We start from the raw sequence: 13760 nt of genomic DNA on the forward strand, positions 1-13760 counted from the left end.
GGCGACATAACGGCACTGTAATAAAAGCAAGCCTCTGCCCTTCATCCATGTGCCGGATAAAAAAAGCAAGAAAAAAAAAAGAATAGGCCCAGAAATGCCAATAAAAATAGATGATATGGTCAGAGTTACACGAACAAATAGGATCCATCCCGGCTGCTGGTGGGTCGGAAAAGCAAGAAAGAAATGAGAGAGAAATAAGACTTACAGTTAAAATCATCGTGAAAAAGCAACGGCGGAAGCCAGTTCTTTTTGGATGTGCAACATCTGCAGTTATCGAGACAACACGCCGGCCCGTTTCGGTCCCTGTTGTGTGCAATACGAGACCAATGGCGGGGGCCTGCCCCGTTTTGATACACACATCCCGTATTCTCTATACACACACACACTCGGCTTTGGCGTGAGCGCTCGTGCGATAGGTCGCCCGCACTTCCAAATAATCAAACAGACACACACACACAGAGAGGCAAATGAGGACGCAGGTGTACGGCAGCCAGATGGTCCCTGTTGATTTGCAGCTTATTTTTTGGTTTCCGTTTTATATTTTTTATTTCTCTACACTTGGCGCGTTGGCTTTTTTTTTATTTCGTTCTAAAAAAAAAGAAGAAATAAAAAGGGCGGGGCTGCCTAAAACAGACGTAATAACAGACCGTCAAAAAAATAACCCGCACGTACGTAGAGAGAACGAAAGAAAAAGCCTTGAATTGCTGCAGATTCGAAAGCAGCCGGTTCTCTTTTTTTCCCCCTTTTTCTTGTTGGATATTTGTGCGCGTAATGACGTCGCTGTGTCCGCGACCGTCGTCATAGCGACAGCCCTGGCACCAGCCAACTCAAGAAAGACACAAACACATTATTATGTATTGGAATCAAGTCAAAGACACGAACGCCCAAAAAGGTAGAAAGAGAGAGAAAAGCGTATTTCATAGGGCGGCCCCTCCCGTTGTACGAAGGGGAAATCTAAAAAAATAAACAAAAAAACTAAAATAAAAACTACGCGGACTCTGGGAACACGCTCTCCGCATTGCGCTCATTCAGCAACGCCAACAGAAATCATCCCAACTTGATTGGTCGGAAAAACTGTCCAAACTGACCCCAAAAAAATAAAATCCAATTTTTGTTTCTTTTCTTTTCTATTTGACAAATTTAACAAGAGGGAAAATTCGTGTCGTAATTTCAGGCCATGGATGTGATTAGATGCGAATCAAATCATGCGACAACAGAGCTAGAAGGTATTCTTGATACTCGGCCGAGCGGAAATTAAAAAATAAATAAAATCCCATCTGGATCGGACGACACCAGTACAGTACTACAGAACTACTACAGAATACCCAACAAGAAATTGCGGTCACAGCGAGCAGTACGTCGCAGTTACTAATGAAATTTATATCGCCAGCTTATTATTTGATTTTATTTCGGTGTCTGAATGGGAGAAAACTTGACTTAACGAATGAAAGCTCTCTCTCTCTTTCTTTCTTTCCCCTCCATTTTAGAGTGAACAGAGGGAAGCACACCAAACTCATACGAAATGAGAGACTACTGGAAAGGCCGGGGAAAAACAAAAAGAGAAAAGCTGGAATGGGATGATTATGACGATAACACCGTCACCGCTATACGGACCCAACATCTATCTCTGTTCCCTTTGGTCGCCTTTGGTTGAATTCTCAACGGGGGGTGTGCTCTGGAAAACAAAAACACAACCAAAACAACCAAAAACAATGACTGGTGTAGGTGAACCAAGGGGGGGCTACCAGCTACTGGACCGGTTTCCTTTATTCTCTCCAATCAATCAGCTGTTGCATCACCTGCTCTCTCGCTCCTCCTTGCATCAACTTCCAAAACAAAAAACCTATACCTGGAAATCTATCCCAAAAAAGTGCGACCCGGAACTCTGACGGAAGATCTCCCCCCCCCCTTCAAAACAAAAAACAAAACAACCCAAAATGTCAAAGAAAAAACGAGCAAAGTAGAAGGGAGACGGAAAAAATCGAGGACCCCAAACCAACCACACACACACACACACAACCTGCTCCTCCTTCTTCGTCACGGGTCCCACTTTCACTCGTCTCAATGGCCAAAAGAAGACGAAGAAAAAGAAAGAAAAAGAAAGAAAAAGAGACGGGAGGGAATGATAGAGAACTGCTAACAACACACAAACGAGCAGCAGTAGAACGTTAGAGTTTCGTGGAACACATTCAAAAAAGACTGGCAATCCGCTCGCCCGCTTCGCCGCCGCCACACAACAGAGCCCAGGCTATTGAGTCCTAACAAGTCGTTGGTCCGTGACTCAAAACACTAAATAGTGACGGCTTTTAGTGCAGCACTTGCCATCCGCACAGTGTGAAGGAGGAAATCATCAAAAACACAAGACAAGAACCAAAAGGGCGTGATACACGTTCTTCAGCGAGAAAAAGTGCAATCGTCGCTTGCCTTTTTGCCAAGCTTCTGGAACGGTCCCATCTCATCAAGTGACAAAGTCCCGACGTCCCTTTTTTGGGCGTCTTGATGTGATTCAGTGCCCTGTGCGATCTCTATGTGAGCGTAAGTGATATTCTCGCTTTGTTCTCGCCCCTCAATCTCGTTCTTTTCGACGGTTTAAAAACATAAAAAAAAAGATAAAAAAGTCCCGCAGATCCCAGGCAAAAAGAGGAAAATGTCAGGGAAGACGCCGGTGGCCGTCGCCTTGCTGGCGCTCAACTTGATTGGCTTGTCATTAGGTTCGCCGCTGCCGCATAGATTGAATCACAGCTCCTCGTCGTTAGGGCCGCTCGTTCCTCTTTCGCCCTCTTCATCTCATCCGCTGTCTCATTCATCTCGGACGGATTCGACTCCCGATTCCTCCTCTTCGCCGTCCAGAGGCGGCGCCCATTCAGAGCCATTGCCATCGTCGACGTCAACGACGACGACGACTACCGCCAACGCGGAACAGGTTGACCGCGTCCAGCTCCTATCATCCCCGTGGGAACCCGCGCAATTCAATTTGCCTTTCAGCGTAAGCAACTCGCCCCCGTCTCTTTTACATTCCACTTTTTTCTTGTTGCTGTGTTTTTCGCTCGAGACATGTCTCCTTTTCTTTACAGATTGACTTTCTATTTTTTCAAGTTTTTTTTTTTTTTTCGCTTTTCCAAGACAACCGCTCCCGCTAACTCCCGTTGGCGACTCCTTTTTTAACAAGTGGATCGAAGTGTGTGTGTGTGTTCACTGGGCTTTTCTTTTCTCATACATAGATTTAAGTAAAGCCTTGAAGTGGCTGAGGCTCTAAGCCCAGCGATAGCGCCAGTCTTGTCCTCACTCCCCCACCCCATTCATTTAAAAGAAGAAGAACAACAACAACAACAGGAAATGGGGAGGAGGGAGGTGGGGGTATTGTCAGTGACGTATGTTTAGCGGTGTTTCTTTTTTCGCTCGACCCGCTAGAGAGAAGTGGATGGATCGAATAAATTCGTCAGTGTCGGTCCACGATCCGCAGCGGCTTTATTGGACAAGTGCGGAGAGCCGTAAGAAACTACGGGGCCCAGCCCAGCCCAGCCCACGCAGTCCCTTCGGCAGCGCAGTTAAAGACAATAGCTAGTCGTTAATCCTGATTTTCTCTCAAACATTTTCAAACGGCCCGCCAAATATCGGAAGATATAACCACGATATATTGCGCAAGGGGGGGACAGGAAAAAACAAAAAAAACCAATAGGCATCGAGACAAAGGGTCTCTCTCTCTCTCTCTCCCAATTCGATTGATTGCCATGTCGGGTTGTGTGGATCCTAGCTGGAGCGTAACAATACCCCGCCAGGGAGTAAAAAGAGTCACGGCATCCGCAGCCCGGCAACTTGATCCTTTTAACGGGGCCCAGACTTTGAAGGAAAGTTTCAGGGCAAAAGTCGACCGACCAACCGAGCCGCTCGACCGTAATAAATGAATAATTCCCAAATATAATAAACCTTAAACCCCCTGACGTAACCTACGGTGGAAAGAAAAAAAAATAACTAAAAACCCCAAAGGAGAAACGCGGAGCTCAGACAATCTACTCGCGTTGATCTTCTCTTAACTTTTTCTTTCTCGCCACCGCCACCTTATTTGGAAGGGCGAGCGAACGAGGTCCGTGTGTTGAAGAATTTTTTAAGACCCGACTAAAAAATATTCACTTTCTCCATCCAGTCCCGTAGTGAAAGTTTAAGTGTGTCACAGATCCGGTGAAAGTGACGGCAGAGAAAGGAGGGTCGGGACGTGGAAAACATAAAAAAACATTCAAAAAAAGGAGTCGATGACGGGGTTAAACATTTTCTTTCTTTTCTATTTTTCTTGGTTTTAAGGTTCAAGCCGAAGAAATCTCGGACGAAGAGTGGCGTCAGATGATGACGGACGACTTGCGCCGTCACGGCGTCCTCGGCCAGATTGTCGATGCCGTACCGCCCTACATAGTCAACGTTGATTACGCCGACCATGCCTGCGTTCATATGGGCAATCAGCTCGTCCCACGTCAAACTCAACTTCAGCCGCAGCAAGTCAAGTGAGTTTCGAGTTCCCGACTAGCTCATTTATCTATTCCACCTTACACATCAACCAACTCCAGCACATTTTGGGCTGGCCAAAGAGCAAGCTTTCTATTCAGAGAACTTGGGTAATTCGATACGTTTCGATTCAACCGTTTCAACCTAACCTCATCCTACTACTACTAACCCAGTTGATGCGGGAACCCTATGCGACGCAGCTTCGTTAGTAACCGTTTGTTATTCGACACCGACACAATTTTTTTTACTGTCTCTCCCGCAAGTGTAACAGCACGACCAAGAGGCTCCTTCATCTGTTAGTCTAGTGGGCCTTTTGGTTGCCTGGAATCACTTGATGGTGACTTGGCACGACACGTGTACTAAAGAGACTGGGGAGGGAACGTCGGCCGGTTGTCGGGAACCGGTGCGTGTAAGCCCCACAAGTTGCGGAGGACGGAGAATGGCGGAAGGGCCCATTCGAATCGCAAATGATATAAAACAAGACAAATGGATTTCAAGATGGGAGGGAATCACTCAAGCGCTTCTTTACCCTCCCACGGGATTCCCCCCCCCCCATCGCGGCCGTGTTCCTTCACGGTCGACAACCTCGTCGAGAGAGCACGAGGGAAGGTCTTCACTTTCCCCCTTTATTTTTTCAATTTTATTTTCAACTTCATGACTTTACCAACAACGAAAAAAAAAAAGAAATATTCTCGTTCCTTATTGATTCTCCCATTTTTTGAGCTCCGCTTGTAGTACCGGTACCTCCCTTCCAGATAGGTCCAGGCCATGGTATTAACTGGAATACCCGGGCTAATATGATTCGCAGTTAGACTTCCTTTCATATTGATGTGAGCATACGTATCCTTCCGGAATACCAAGAAGAAAGAGAGAGAGAGAAACAAGACTAGGTTCTTTTCAACTTCATTTCAATGAAATTGTTGCCAAAGATCACAGGGCCAAAGAGATGAAAATAAAAAGGGGTGTTGTATAGCAAATTGAAACTAAATTTGTTTAATGTGTGTTGAATATTCTGACAAAAAATCTTTTCTTTCCGCCGGGGCTTAACAGTTTCCCGACTAATGGAAGCGGAGGACTCTTCACGCTGATGGCCATCGATCCGGACGTGCCTAGTCGAAACAACAGCATTTACTCAGAGTTCCTACAATGGCTGGTGGTCAACATCCCTGACGAGGATATCGAACGAGGTCAGTCCAAACACACACAGAGTGTATCTATCTATCTATTTCTATACAAGGCTCCTGTTTTCAAAACTATGCGGTTGAAATGTACACTCCCCCCCCTCGACATGATCAGAGCCGTTTTCCTAATGGCACTGAACTAATACGAGCCGGCCGACCGCGGTAAAAGATCTTTTTGCCTTTAGCGGGGGAGCCCAGCCATTTCCATTGATTTCCAATCTCCCTCGATTTTCCCATCGGCTGAGAGGCACGGGAAAATGGGGAGCTGGTAACGCGCAAATCGATAAACTTCTTCTCCTCCTCCTCATTCGTGCTGCTGCCTACACTCTTCTTCTTCTTTTCCTTCTTTCTTTCTCCTCCTTCCCAGCTCTAGTGAAAGTGGTGATGGCTGTACAAGTATAAACACTCACTCTTTATTTCTTTTCTCATTTGCTTTTTCTTTTTTGTTTTTTGTTTTATCTTTTGCCTGTGCTGGATTGTGTACACACAGGCGATGTGCTGGCGGAATACCTTGGCCCACTGCCGTCGCATAAAGGCGGCCAGCATCGCTTCATCTTCCTGGCCCACAGGCAGCCGGACGGATCAATCATCAACACGAGGGGGTTGCCGCACGCAGAGCCGTGCGATTGGGCGTCGAGGGCCCGTTTCAGCGCCCGGAAATTCGCCCAACTTCACCGGCTCGGCCAGCCGACGGCCATTAACTATTTCACGACAGAATTCGACTCGTCTGTTCCGCTGGCCATCGAGGGCTGCCTTCTCAGGAGGCAGAGTCTCATCCACATCCAGCAGCGTCTCCTCCTCTCCTAACCTATTCAATCGCCCAACCCCACCGCTGCCGTCACCTCCGCCATCCCCCCCCCCCCCATTTTCAACGTCATAGAACAAACAATAACTATCTAACGACCATCGGAAAAGCGAAAAAATCAATACACTGTGTGTCACGATGATGAGTTTGCCTGCCTGTACCAAACCAATAGCAAATAACGACGACTACCAAAATATGAGAGGGCTATACTTGGCCCTATATTGTTGTGTCTGTAGTTGCCCGGCGAACATGGAGAGAGAGAGAAAGAAAGAAAGAGAGAGACACACGGATTTTATGATCCAGAACCTGCCGCGCGGATCAATCTCTAAATCCGGCCGTCTTGCAATAAATCGAAGGGTGGGGCCGAGAAAAGGAAACGAAAAAAAGAGAAGAAAAGGGGCAGGGAGTGGGTGGAAGCGCAAGTCGAGCTCCTAAATTTGGTGCGCATTTGCTGTCGGATGAAAAGAAAAAAGAGGAGCACATAAATAGGAAACAAAGGAATCAAAAAGACTGGGAGGCTCCTTTTTTTCAGCGATAGGAGCTGAACGTCTTCAACGTGATTTGTTCACGCCCATTGAAACCGAACGTGCAAGAAGCGATAAACATGTAGAAACATACATATATCGGATTTGAATAAATAAAAAAAATAAAAGGGAGGAGGAAGATTGAAAGGGGAGCCAAAAATAAAATAAAAAAGGGAAATGATTAGCTTCGTCATGATAAAAATGAGGGAGGAAGAATCCGGTCGGCAACAATGAAATAGAAAAAAGAAAGAAAAAGGAACTCGGAACAATTTTAATATGAAACCAACTCCACCACCACCACCACCAGTCGTGGAAAGAATTTGAGTACTACTATTCATCGACTTAGCGACTCTGTCTTGGGAGGCGGTTAAAAGTTTGAACAAGATATTGAAAACTCCACCCCCCCCTGCCAACTCCTCCTCCTTATGGCTCCTCTACTTTCCCAGTGTAACCGCAACCTTTCTACTAGCCTCTTATCTCGTCTTTCTTTTTCTTGACCTTGGTTGTGGGATTTCACCGAGGGCGAATCGATATTTCAAAATGAAATAAAATCCAAAAAAGTTGTTGTCCTCCGAGGGAATTGGGACCCGAACGGAGATGGAAGCCGACGCTGCGGGACACGATCCTTAGCGTCAACAGGAGACAGTTGGGAAACACGTCGGTTAAAAGCAGACGAGATATCGAAAGGAAAGAAAGAGTGAAGCCCAGGTTGATTCCTTATTTGATCTCCTGGATCTTCCCATCCATAAAGAAGGAGTCTGTCGCTGGATGGATACGAGATAAAGAAGAAAAAATAAGGTTGCTCCCTCTCCTCTTTCCTTGGGTTCGCTCCTAGCCGAAGGATTACCAGGGCGTCTTTTGGCAGCCGGCGAGAAGCAATAGAAAAGATCCTCCCTCCTCCCCTCGTATTCTGTATACCATTTTTCTTCATTTTAAGGAGCCGATATGGACGGGTCGTATACCGGGTAAAAATCATGTACATACATTTTAAATATAAAGAAAAAGGAGCCAGAGAGAAGAAAAGATTTCGACAAGACATTTGGTTGGATGGAAGAGTCGGATGAGAAGTTCACATGCTCTTTGACGTCATAATGGATCATCGGCCGAGGAGCAAATCTGTTTCTTACGAACGGAGAAAGACCCTTCGCCCTTCTTCTAGCTCCTAGTCTCTTCCGGACGCACAAGTAAAGAAAAGGGAGGGAAAAAATGGGAGAGCCAAGGAGCTGCCGAATGGATGGATGGATCATATATACAATGGAATATTGTTGTCACAAGGGATAGGGGATGAGGGGCGATGAAAGGCTACCATTTCTCCCCCGACAAAAAAAGAAAAGAGAAGAGAAAAGAAATAAGAACTTACGTGCTCGTCGAAGAAGCCCTGGTCGTCAGGATCGCGCAGCAGCTGGTCCGTTTCCCGTTCGTCGTCGTCGTCTACGTCCGTCAATTTGAATATTTCAAGGAAAAATAATAAAAATACACATCAAACAAATTTGACAAATTGAATTCCTTTCTTAGGATTGACGTTTTGTCGTTTTCGAGAGCAAAAGGATGCCGAGGGGGATGCACATATTATTTATCATTCTTTACCGTTGATTTTGCTTCCGTCCGGATGCATTCCCGATCCGGATCCGCCCACTTTGCATCTGCTCGACCTCGGAGATGTCGACGACGGTGACGTTTTGACCCAGTAGTCGCTACTCTGCCTGGAATTTCAACACAACAATCTCGGTTATCATCAGGTGTACAGGGACGGAATTTAATTCCGAACGCGACGACAAGGAGGGGGGGGGGAAGGGCGGGGTGGGGTGGTCGGGTACGGATCGTTATTGTTGCATACATTGGATGTTGCCTACCTGGGGACCCAGACGGGCGGCGAATGAGAAACGGGGGATTGTATTGAACCAATGGCAGCCTGAGGTGGCATGGAACTGGCCTTTCTCATCCGCGATCCGTGATCCAGCGCTTCGCCCAGTTCGTGCAGACTCAAATCGCCCGGCGATGGCCCACCCATTTTAGTCTGTTGATTGCTGCTGCTGCTGTTGCCAATGTTCTGCATTTTGCCGGCAGTCGAACCGACTCCACTACTACAACTGCCACCCCCACCACCACTACTGCTGCTGCTGCTACTACTGCTGCTGCTGCTACTGCTTCCGCCGGCGCCGCCGGAAGTAATGGAAGGCGTATCCGGGCCTGGACTGAGCCTCAGCGGACTAGCGTGGCTGTTGTTCTGGTGGTTGCGGTTCTGAGCGGCTCCTACGACGACGGCGGCGGCCACCGCCGAGGCGGACGAAAACGATTTCACGTTGTTCACACTCGTCGATGGAGATGTCGTGGCCGTCTGCAGAGAAGAGTGTTGAGAGGACGCCGGTGGCCGATGAGCGAGCGGGGCCGGCGGGGGAGGCGTGGCATCCCTGGCTCCTGTGATGTTTGACCAAGTGGAACAGTATCATAATTAAGTGTCGGCGTGAGTGTTATCCCGTGTCTTTGGGGCGCGGGATCGAAGGGGGAGAAGGAAGAGGAAGAGGGAAGCGAGCGGCAATAATGAAAATCCCACTCGTGGTGAGCGGGGCGACACAAGAAATGCCGGTATTGATTACCCCAAGATCCTAAGCGAATCAACATAATCAGAAACCTTAATCAAGAAATCAAAGACGAAATCACATCAACGGAAAAAAACTGAGTAGGGGGAGGAGGAAAAAGGGAATAAGATGACACAAAAATGGAGAGTCAAAACTAAAAGATGTACGAGGGACGAGATTGAGGTCGGCCATGCAAGCCGGCCTAGTCAGTAGATTCTTCCCGTCGCGTAAAGATAATCCAAGCGACAACGTCCCAAAAAAAAAAATAAAAATAGAAATAACAAAATGGGTGGGAATCAAAAGGAAAAAAAAAAAATAAGAAGCGCGCGTAACCAAATCAAATCAGAAAGGCATCTCAAATAATCAAAAAAAGAAAGAAAAGAAATGTAGGGCGGAATTATATCCGCTATTTCTCCAGCCGGATAACGAACCCCGACGCCCACTATATAGAATCCCAGGCACTGAGGGGATTCCGTTTTTTTCTTTTTTCTTAAACAACAACCAAAAAAAAATAGAGGAAATGAATCATCTGCAATAACAAGGAAAACAACAACGTAAAGCAAACCAAGAGGGAGTACAAAGTCAATCAAAACATGATGAACAGAAACGGAACCGCCAGGGACAAAAACAAAAGAAGAACAGATTCAATGATACCAAAAAAACACAAACAACTCAAAAGAAAAAAAAGAGATGATTACAACCGAGACAAACTGAAACAAAAGAATCGGGGGAAAAACAACAACAACAACAAAAATAACTAATTACAACAAATTGATTTCGATATAAAACAAAAGAAAAACGTCGACCTGACCGAACACACACAAGAGTCGAGAGAACTTACGGAAAGACCCCTGGATCATGGCCGAATCCTGATGATTGCGGTGGTCGCAATCCGAAATAGCAGCCGACAACTTCTTGGCCCACATCGTCTGCGATTGTTGTTGTGGTTGTTGTTGTTGCTGATGATGAGAAGAAGAAGAAGCGGAATTCTTGGTCGAACGGGCACCAGAAAGTCCCGCGATCGACGATTGGAGCGGACTGGCGCCGGCCAGATTGCGGCAGCCGTTATTGACCGACGGATGCAATGGATGCTGTTGTTGTTGTTGCTGCTGCTGTAGGGCGGACAATGGTTGTTGTTTCATCCGGCGATCCGCCATGAGAGGGATGCGATCTGTTACGGCGTCTTCTTCCGTGTCGCTGGCGCTCGTTACGCTGGCGCTGCTGCCGACGCTAATGTCGTCGCCGCTGCCGACGCTGCTCCGGCCGGACGACAGGCCGTCTTCCAAAATGGGCATGCTGCTGAATTGGCCCTTGAGGCCGTTTTGGCTTTTGCTGCTGCTTCGCCGACGGCCCGTCGTTTCGACGCCTCCTGCCACAGCGTCGAACGGCTCCATTTGACGCGGCCCGGAAGCGTCGGCCCCCCCATTCATCCCCGGAATATCCGAGACCGAGAGCTCCGTGCCGTTGTTGATGTCCAGTTCGGAATCGTCGTAGTCGGTCGTTTCGGGCGAGAGAGTGAAATTGCGGCTCTTGCCCATCTCCAGTCCGACTTCCGTCTCACCCAGGTCCGTCTCGGCGTTGAGAGAAATCACGTCAGCTCGATCCAGGTGCCGGCTGGATGAGCGCAGGACGTCTCTGTCGTCGGCCTCGTCCAGATGCCAAGACATGTGGTGATTGGCGGACGAGCCTTCCGGGGTGGCAGCGACAGGCGTCGACGTTGCCGCAGGTCCGGCAGCCAAATCCACCAGCGTCTGTCTGGTAGCCGACGGACTGAACGTGGCCTGCGGATGAGCTGGATTCGGGCTCGAGGTGACACGTCTCGGGAATCCCGGAACTAGGGGCCGAGTGGGAACTGAACCGATGATCATCGTCGGCCCGTTGGGTTTGTTGGAATCATCCGAGTAGTCATCCTGGCCGTTGGAGTTAATGGCCGCCGCCGCCGCTGCTGCTGCTGGATGAGCCCTGACACCGTAACGACGAGGCGATCCTTCATACTGAGCGATCGTCAACCCGCCAATTACCGTGGCTACCGTCAATTGCTGCTGCTGTTGTTGTTGTTGCTGCTGCTGCTGGGCCGGCGGCGACTGCGATAAAAGAAGTTGAGAGGCTTCTTCCACCTCGCTGGCCTCTCTCCTAACCGACTGCTGGGCAAACTGGTTCAATTGTTCCGACAGGTAGTTGTCAAGATTCAAAGGGCTCGGCGATGATGGATCGGCGCTGCTTTGCTCGACTGCAACCACTTCCGGATAGAAATCCGTCAAGTATCCGTGGATGGTTTTGACTTGCGGGCAAGGTGGCGGCTCTTCGATTCCCGGCAAGAGGCCGTTCGAGACCATGACGGAATGTTTGGCTTCTCGATCCGACGATTCTCCTTCGCGATCCTGACTAGAAGTGCTAGCCAACTGCTGACGTTGCGGCTCTTCTAATTGTTCCAGCTGACGGTCCGTCACCGGATCGTCTCCAGCCCAAGACAACGGCCTTTTCAGTCCGTGGTTTTGCGTGCGATGCTCCGCGGTGGTGGTGGCGGCGGCGGTGGTGGCGTCGCCCATCCCAGCGACTCCCGACGGAATGCCGGAAGAGTACTGCTTCTCGTTCAAGTTGCTGGGAATGCTGAAGCTGGGCTCCAGCCCTTGGCTACCCCACAGGGTGTTGCCTCCGCCAACATGGAACCCGTAACGACCCACGCTCTCCTCGTAGTAGACCTCGCCGCTGTAGCGGTTGATACTCCGGTTACTACTCGAAGGCGTACTGTTGTTGTTGTTGTTGTTTGGCGGACTGTCAATCGGCGGCGCTGGATCGACCGTCGAGTGAACGCGCTGCTGCTTCCGCTGGGAGCCCCGCGTCCGGCCTCTCGAAAGTGACACAATCTCGCGGCCGCCAGCGATTTCCATTCGGGTGGGGTCGACTTGAGAGGAGATGACTCCACTTCCACCGCCGCCTCCGCCGCCACCGCCGGAAGCCGATCCTGCTGATGGCGAACCCAAATCCAATCGGGTAGGCGTCAGGTCGTAGATTTCCTTGACGCCACGACGACGCGAGTGCCGCTGATGGCTGGCCGCTCCGTCCGCGTGCCCATTGTGGCCGCCTTTCTTCCAGTGGCCGGCGATGTGAGATTCAGAGGCGCTGGTGCGGACGGCCGGCGAATTCGATTTCCTCAAACTGGACGACGAGCTGGACGAGGAGGGAGCCGGCGGTGCGGCAGCGGACTTGCCGCCCGACGGGAAACCAAAATTGTCGCTGTCGTTGTCCTCAGAGTCCGAGCTGGGCTCGTAGCCGCCGCCATAGACGTCGCCGTAGAGATTCCACGTGTTGCCGTGGTCGACGGTCCGCGGCCGGCGCAGGAGCTTGGAGCGACGCAATTCCGCACTCTCCGTCCTGTACTTGACCGACGGGCAGTAGCGACGCTGTTGCAGTCCCTGCTGCTGGCCGCCAGGGATGCCAGCGACGTTCAGCTTGAGTGAGGGTGGCCGGCGGAGTGGCGACGCATCGCTGTCAGAGTGTCCGTCGTCCGGATGAGTGATGGGCGTCGATCGGGCCAGCGAGTGGAGGGCGAGCGGCAGAGGAGCGCCGCTCGTTTGCACGACGTGACTGTCGTCGCTCAGATCGATGAGAACGGCCGTGTCGACGGGCGGCGAGCGGAGGCGGCAGCGAGGGAACAAGCGTTCCAGACTGTCATCACGTCGAGCGGCTGACGACGATGTTGTTGTTGTGGGTTGTTGGTGGTGTTGTTGCTGGTGATGTTGCGTCTGGTGATGCGGTTGATGCTGCTGAATGTGATGGTCGGCGGCCATGGTCGATCCAAGTGGCACATGGCACGCTAATTCGCCCAGTTTGCGGCCGGTTTTCGGGCTTCCCTTTTTTTCCTTGGCTTTTTCGTGGAGAACCGCTCAAACGATTTTTTCGACCAATCAACAGTTTTCAGTCACACACACACACAAGTTATGCGGGTTGATTTGAAGATTTAAAAAAAAAACACACTGACACGATGGAATGAAAGTCGAAAGAGAAAAGAAAGAAATTTCGTGTTAAAACATTTGAGCCATCATTTTTTTAAAAAAAAGAAGAAATTGTTAGTTTTCGCCTTTTCGGAAAACAAAAGGTGGAACATCAAAAGTAACTCGAATACATGGAATTGAGAGCAAATATCCGGGTGTTCATTTCAAAAACTCGACGT

At 49.4% G+C, this 13760-nt stretch overlaps 3 protein-coding genes across 11 annotated transcripts in view; 2 read left to right on the forward strand and 1 right to left on the reverse strand.

Annotated features, from left to right (window-relative positions):
* Positions 1–13760, forward strand: part of LOC124310854 (tyrosine-protein phosphatase 99A-like) — a 691797-nt gene that overhangs the window by 503190 nt on the left and 174847 nt on the right. The window lies entirely within an intron of this gene.
* Positions 1–13760, reverse strand: part of LOC124310830 (serine-rich adhesin for platelets-like) — a 30609-nt gene that overhangs the window by 11718 nt on the left and 5131 nt on the right. For all 8 annotated transcript variants that reach the window (XM_046774884.1, XM_046774883.1, XM_046774882.1 and 5 more), the window contains exons 2-5: positions 10428–13563; positions 8861–9425; positions 8595–8710; positions 8368–8438 (exon numbers count right to left, since the gene is read on the reverse strand). In XM_046774884.1, coding sequence (XP_046630840.1) covers positions 8368–8438; positions 8595–8710; positions 8861–9425; positions 10428–13377 — 3702 coding nt within the window. In that variant the 5' untranslated portion in view covers positions 13378–13563. The remainder of the gene's footprint in view (positions 1–8367; positions 8439–8594; positions 8711–8860; positions 9426–10427; positions 13564–13760) is intronic.
* Positions 1912–6625, forward strand: LOC124311285 (OV-16 antigen-like). Of its 2 annotated transcripts, XM_046775720.1 has the most exons (5): positions 1912–2535; positions 2619–2986; positions 4300–4496; positions 5548–5684; positions 6169–6625. In XM_046775720.1, exons 2-5 carry the CDS (start codon positions 2648–2650, stop codon positions 6483–6485), a joined length of 990 nt encoding a protein of 329 aa, XP_046631676.1. In that variant the 5' UTR covers positions 1912–2535; positions 2619–2647; the 3' UTR covers positions 6486–6625. The 2 variants fall into 2 exon arrangements, with proteins under 2 accessions (XP_046631676.1, XP_046631675.1); XM_046775719.1 differs by having other exon boundaries at positions 1926–2986.

This window comes from Daphnia pulicaria, chromosome 8, assembly GCF_021234035.1.
Source record: "Daphnia pulicaria isolate SC F1-1A chromosome 8, SC_F0-13Bv2, whole genome shotgun sequence".
Lineage (NCBI taxonomy): Eukaryota > Metazoa > Arthropoda > Branchiopoda > Diplostraca > Daphniidae > Daphnia > Daphnia pulicaria.

What these genes read in the sequence shown, in the direction of transcription:
- LOC124311285 (XM_046775720.1), top strand. Translation starts at nt 2,648, where the DNA reads ATGTCAGGGAAGACGCCGGTGGCCGTCGCCTTGCTGGCGCTCAACTTG. An exon ending in AATTCAATTTGCCTTTCAGC is followed by an intron (nt 2,987 to 4,299) that starts GTAAGCAACTCG and finishes CTTGGTTTTAAG; the next exon opens with GTTCAAGCCGAAGAAATCTC. An exon ending in TGACGAGGATATCGAACGAG is followed by an intron (nt 5,685 to 6,168) that starts GTCAGTCCAAAC and finishes GTGTACACACAG; the next exon opens with GCGATGTGCTGGCGGAATAC.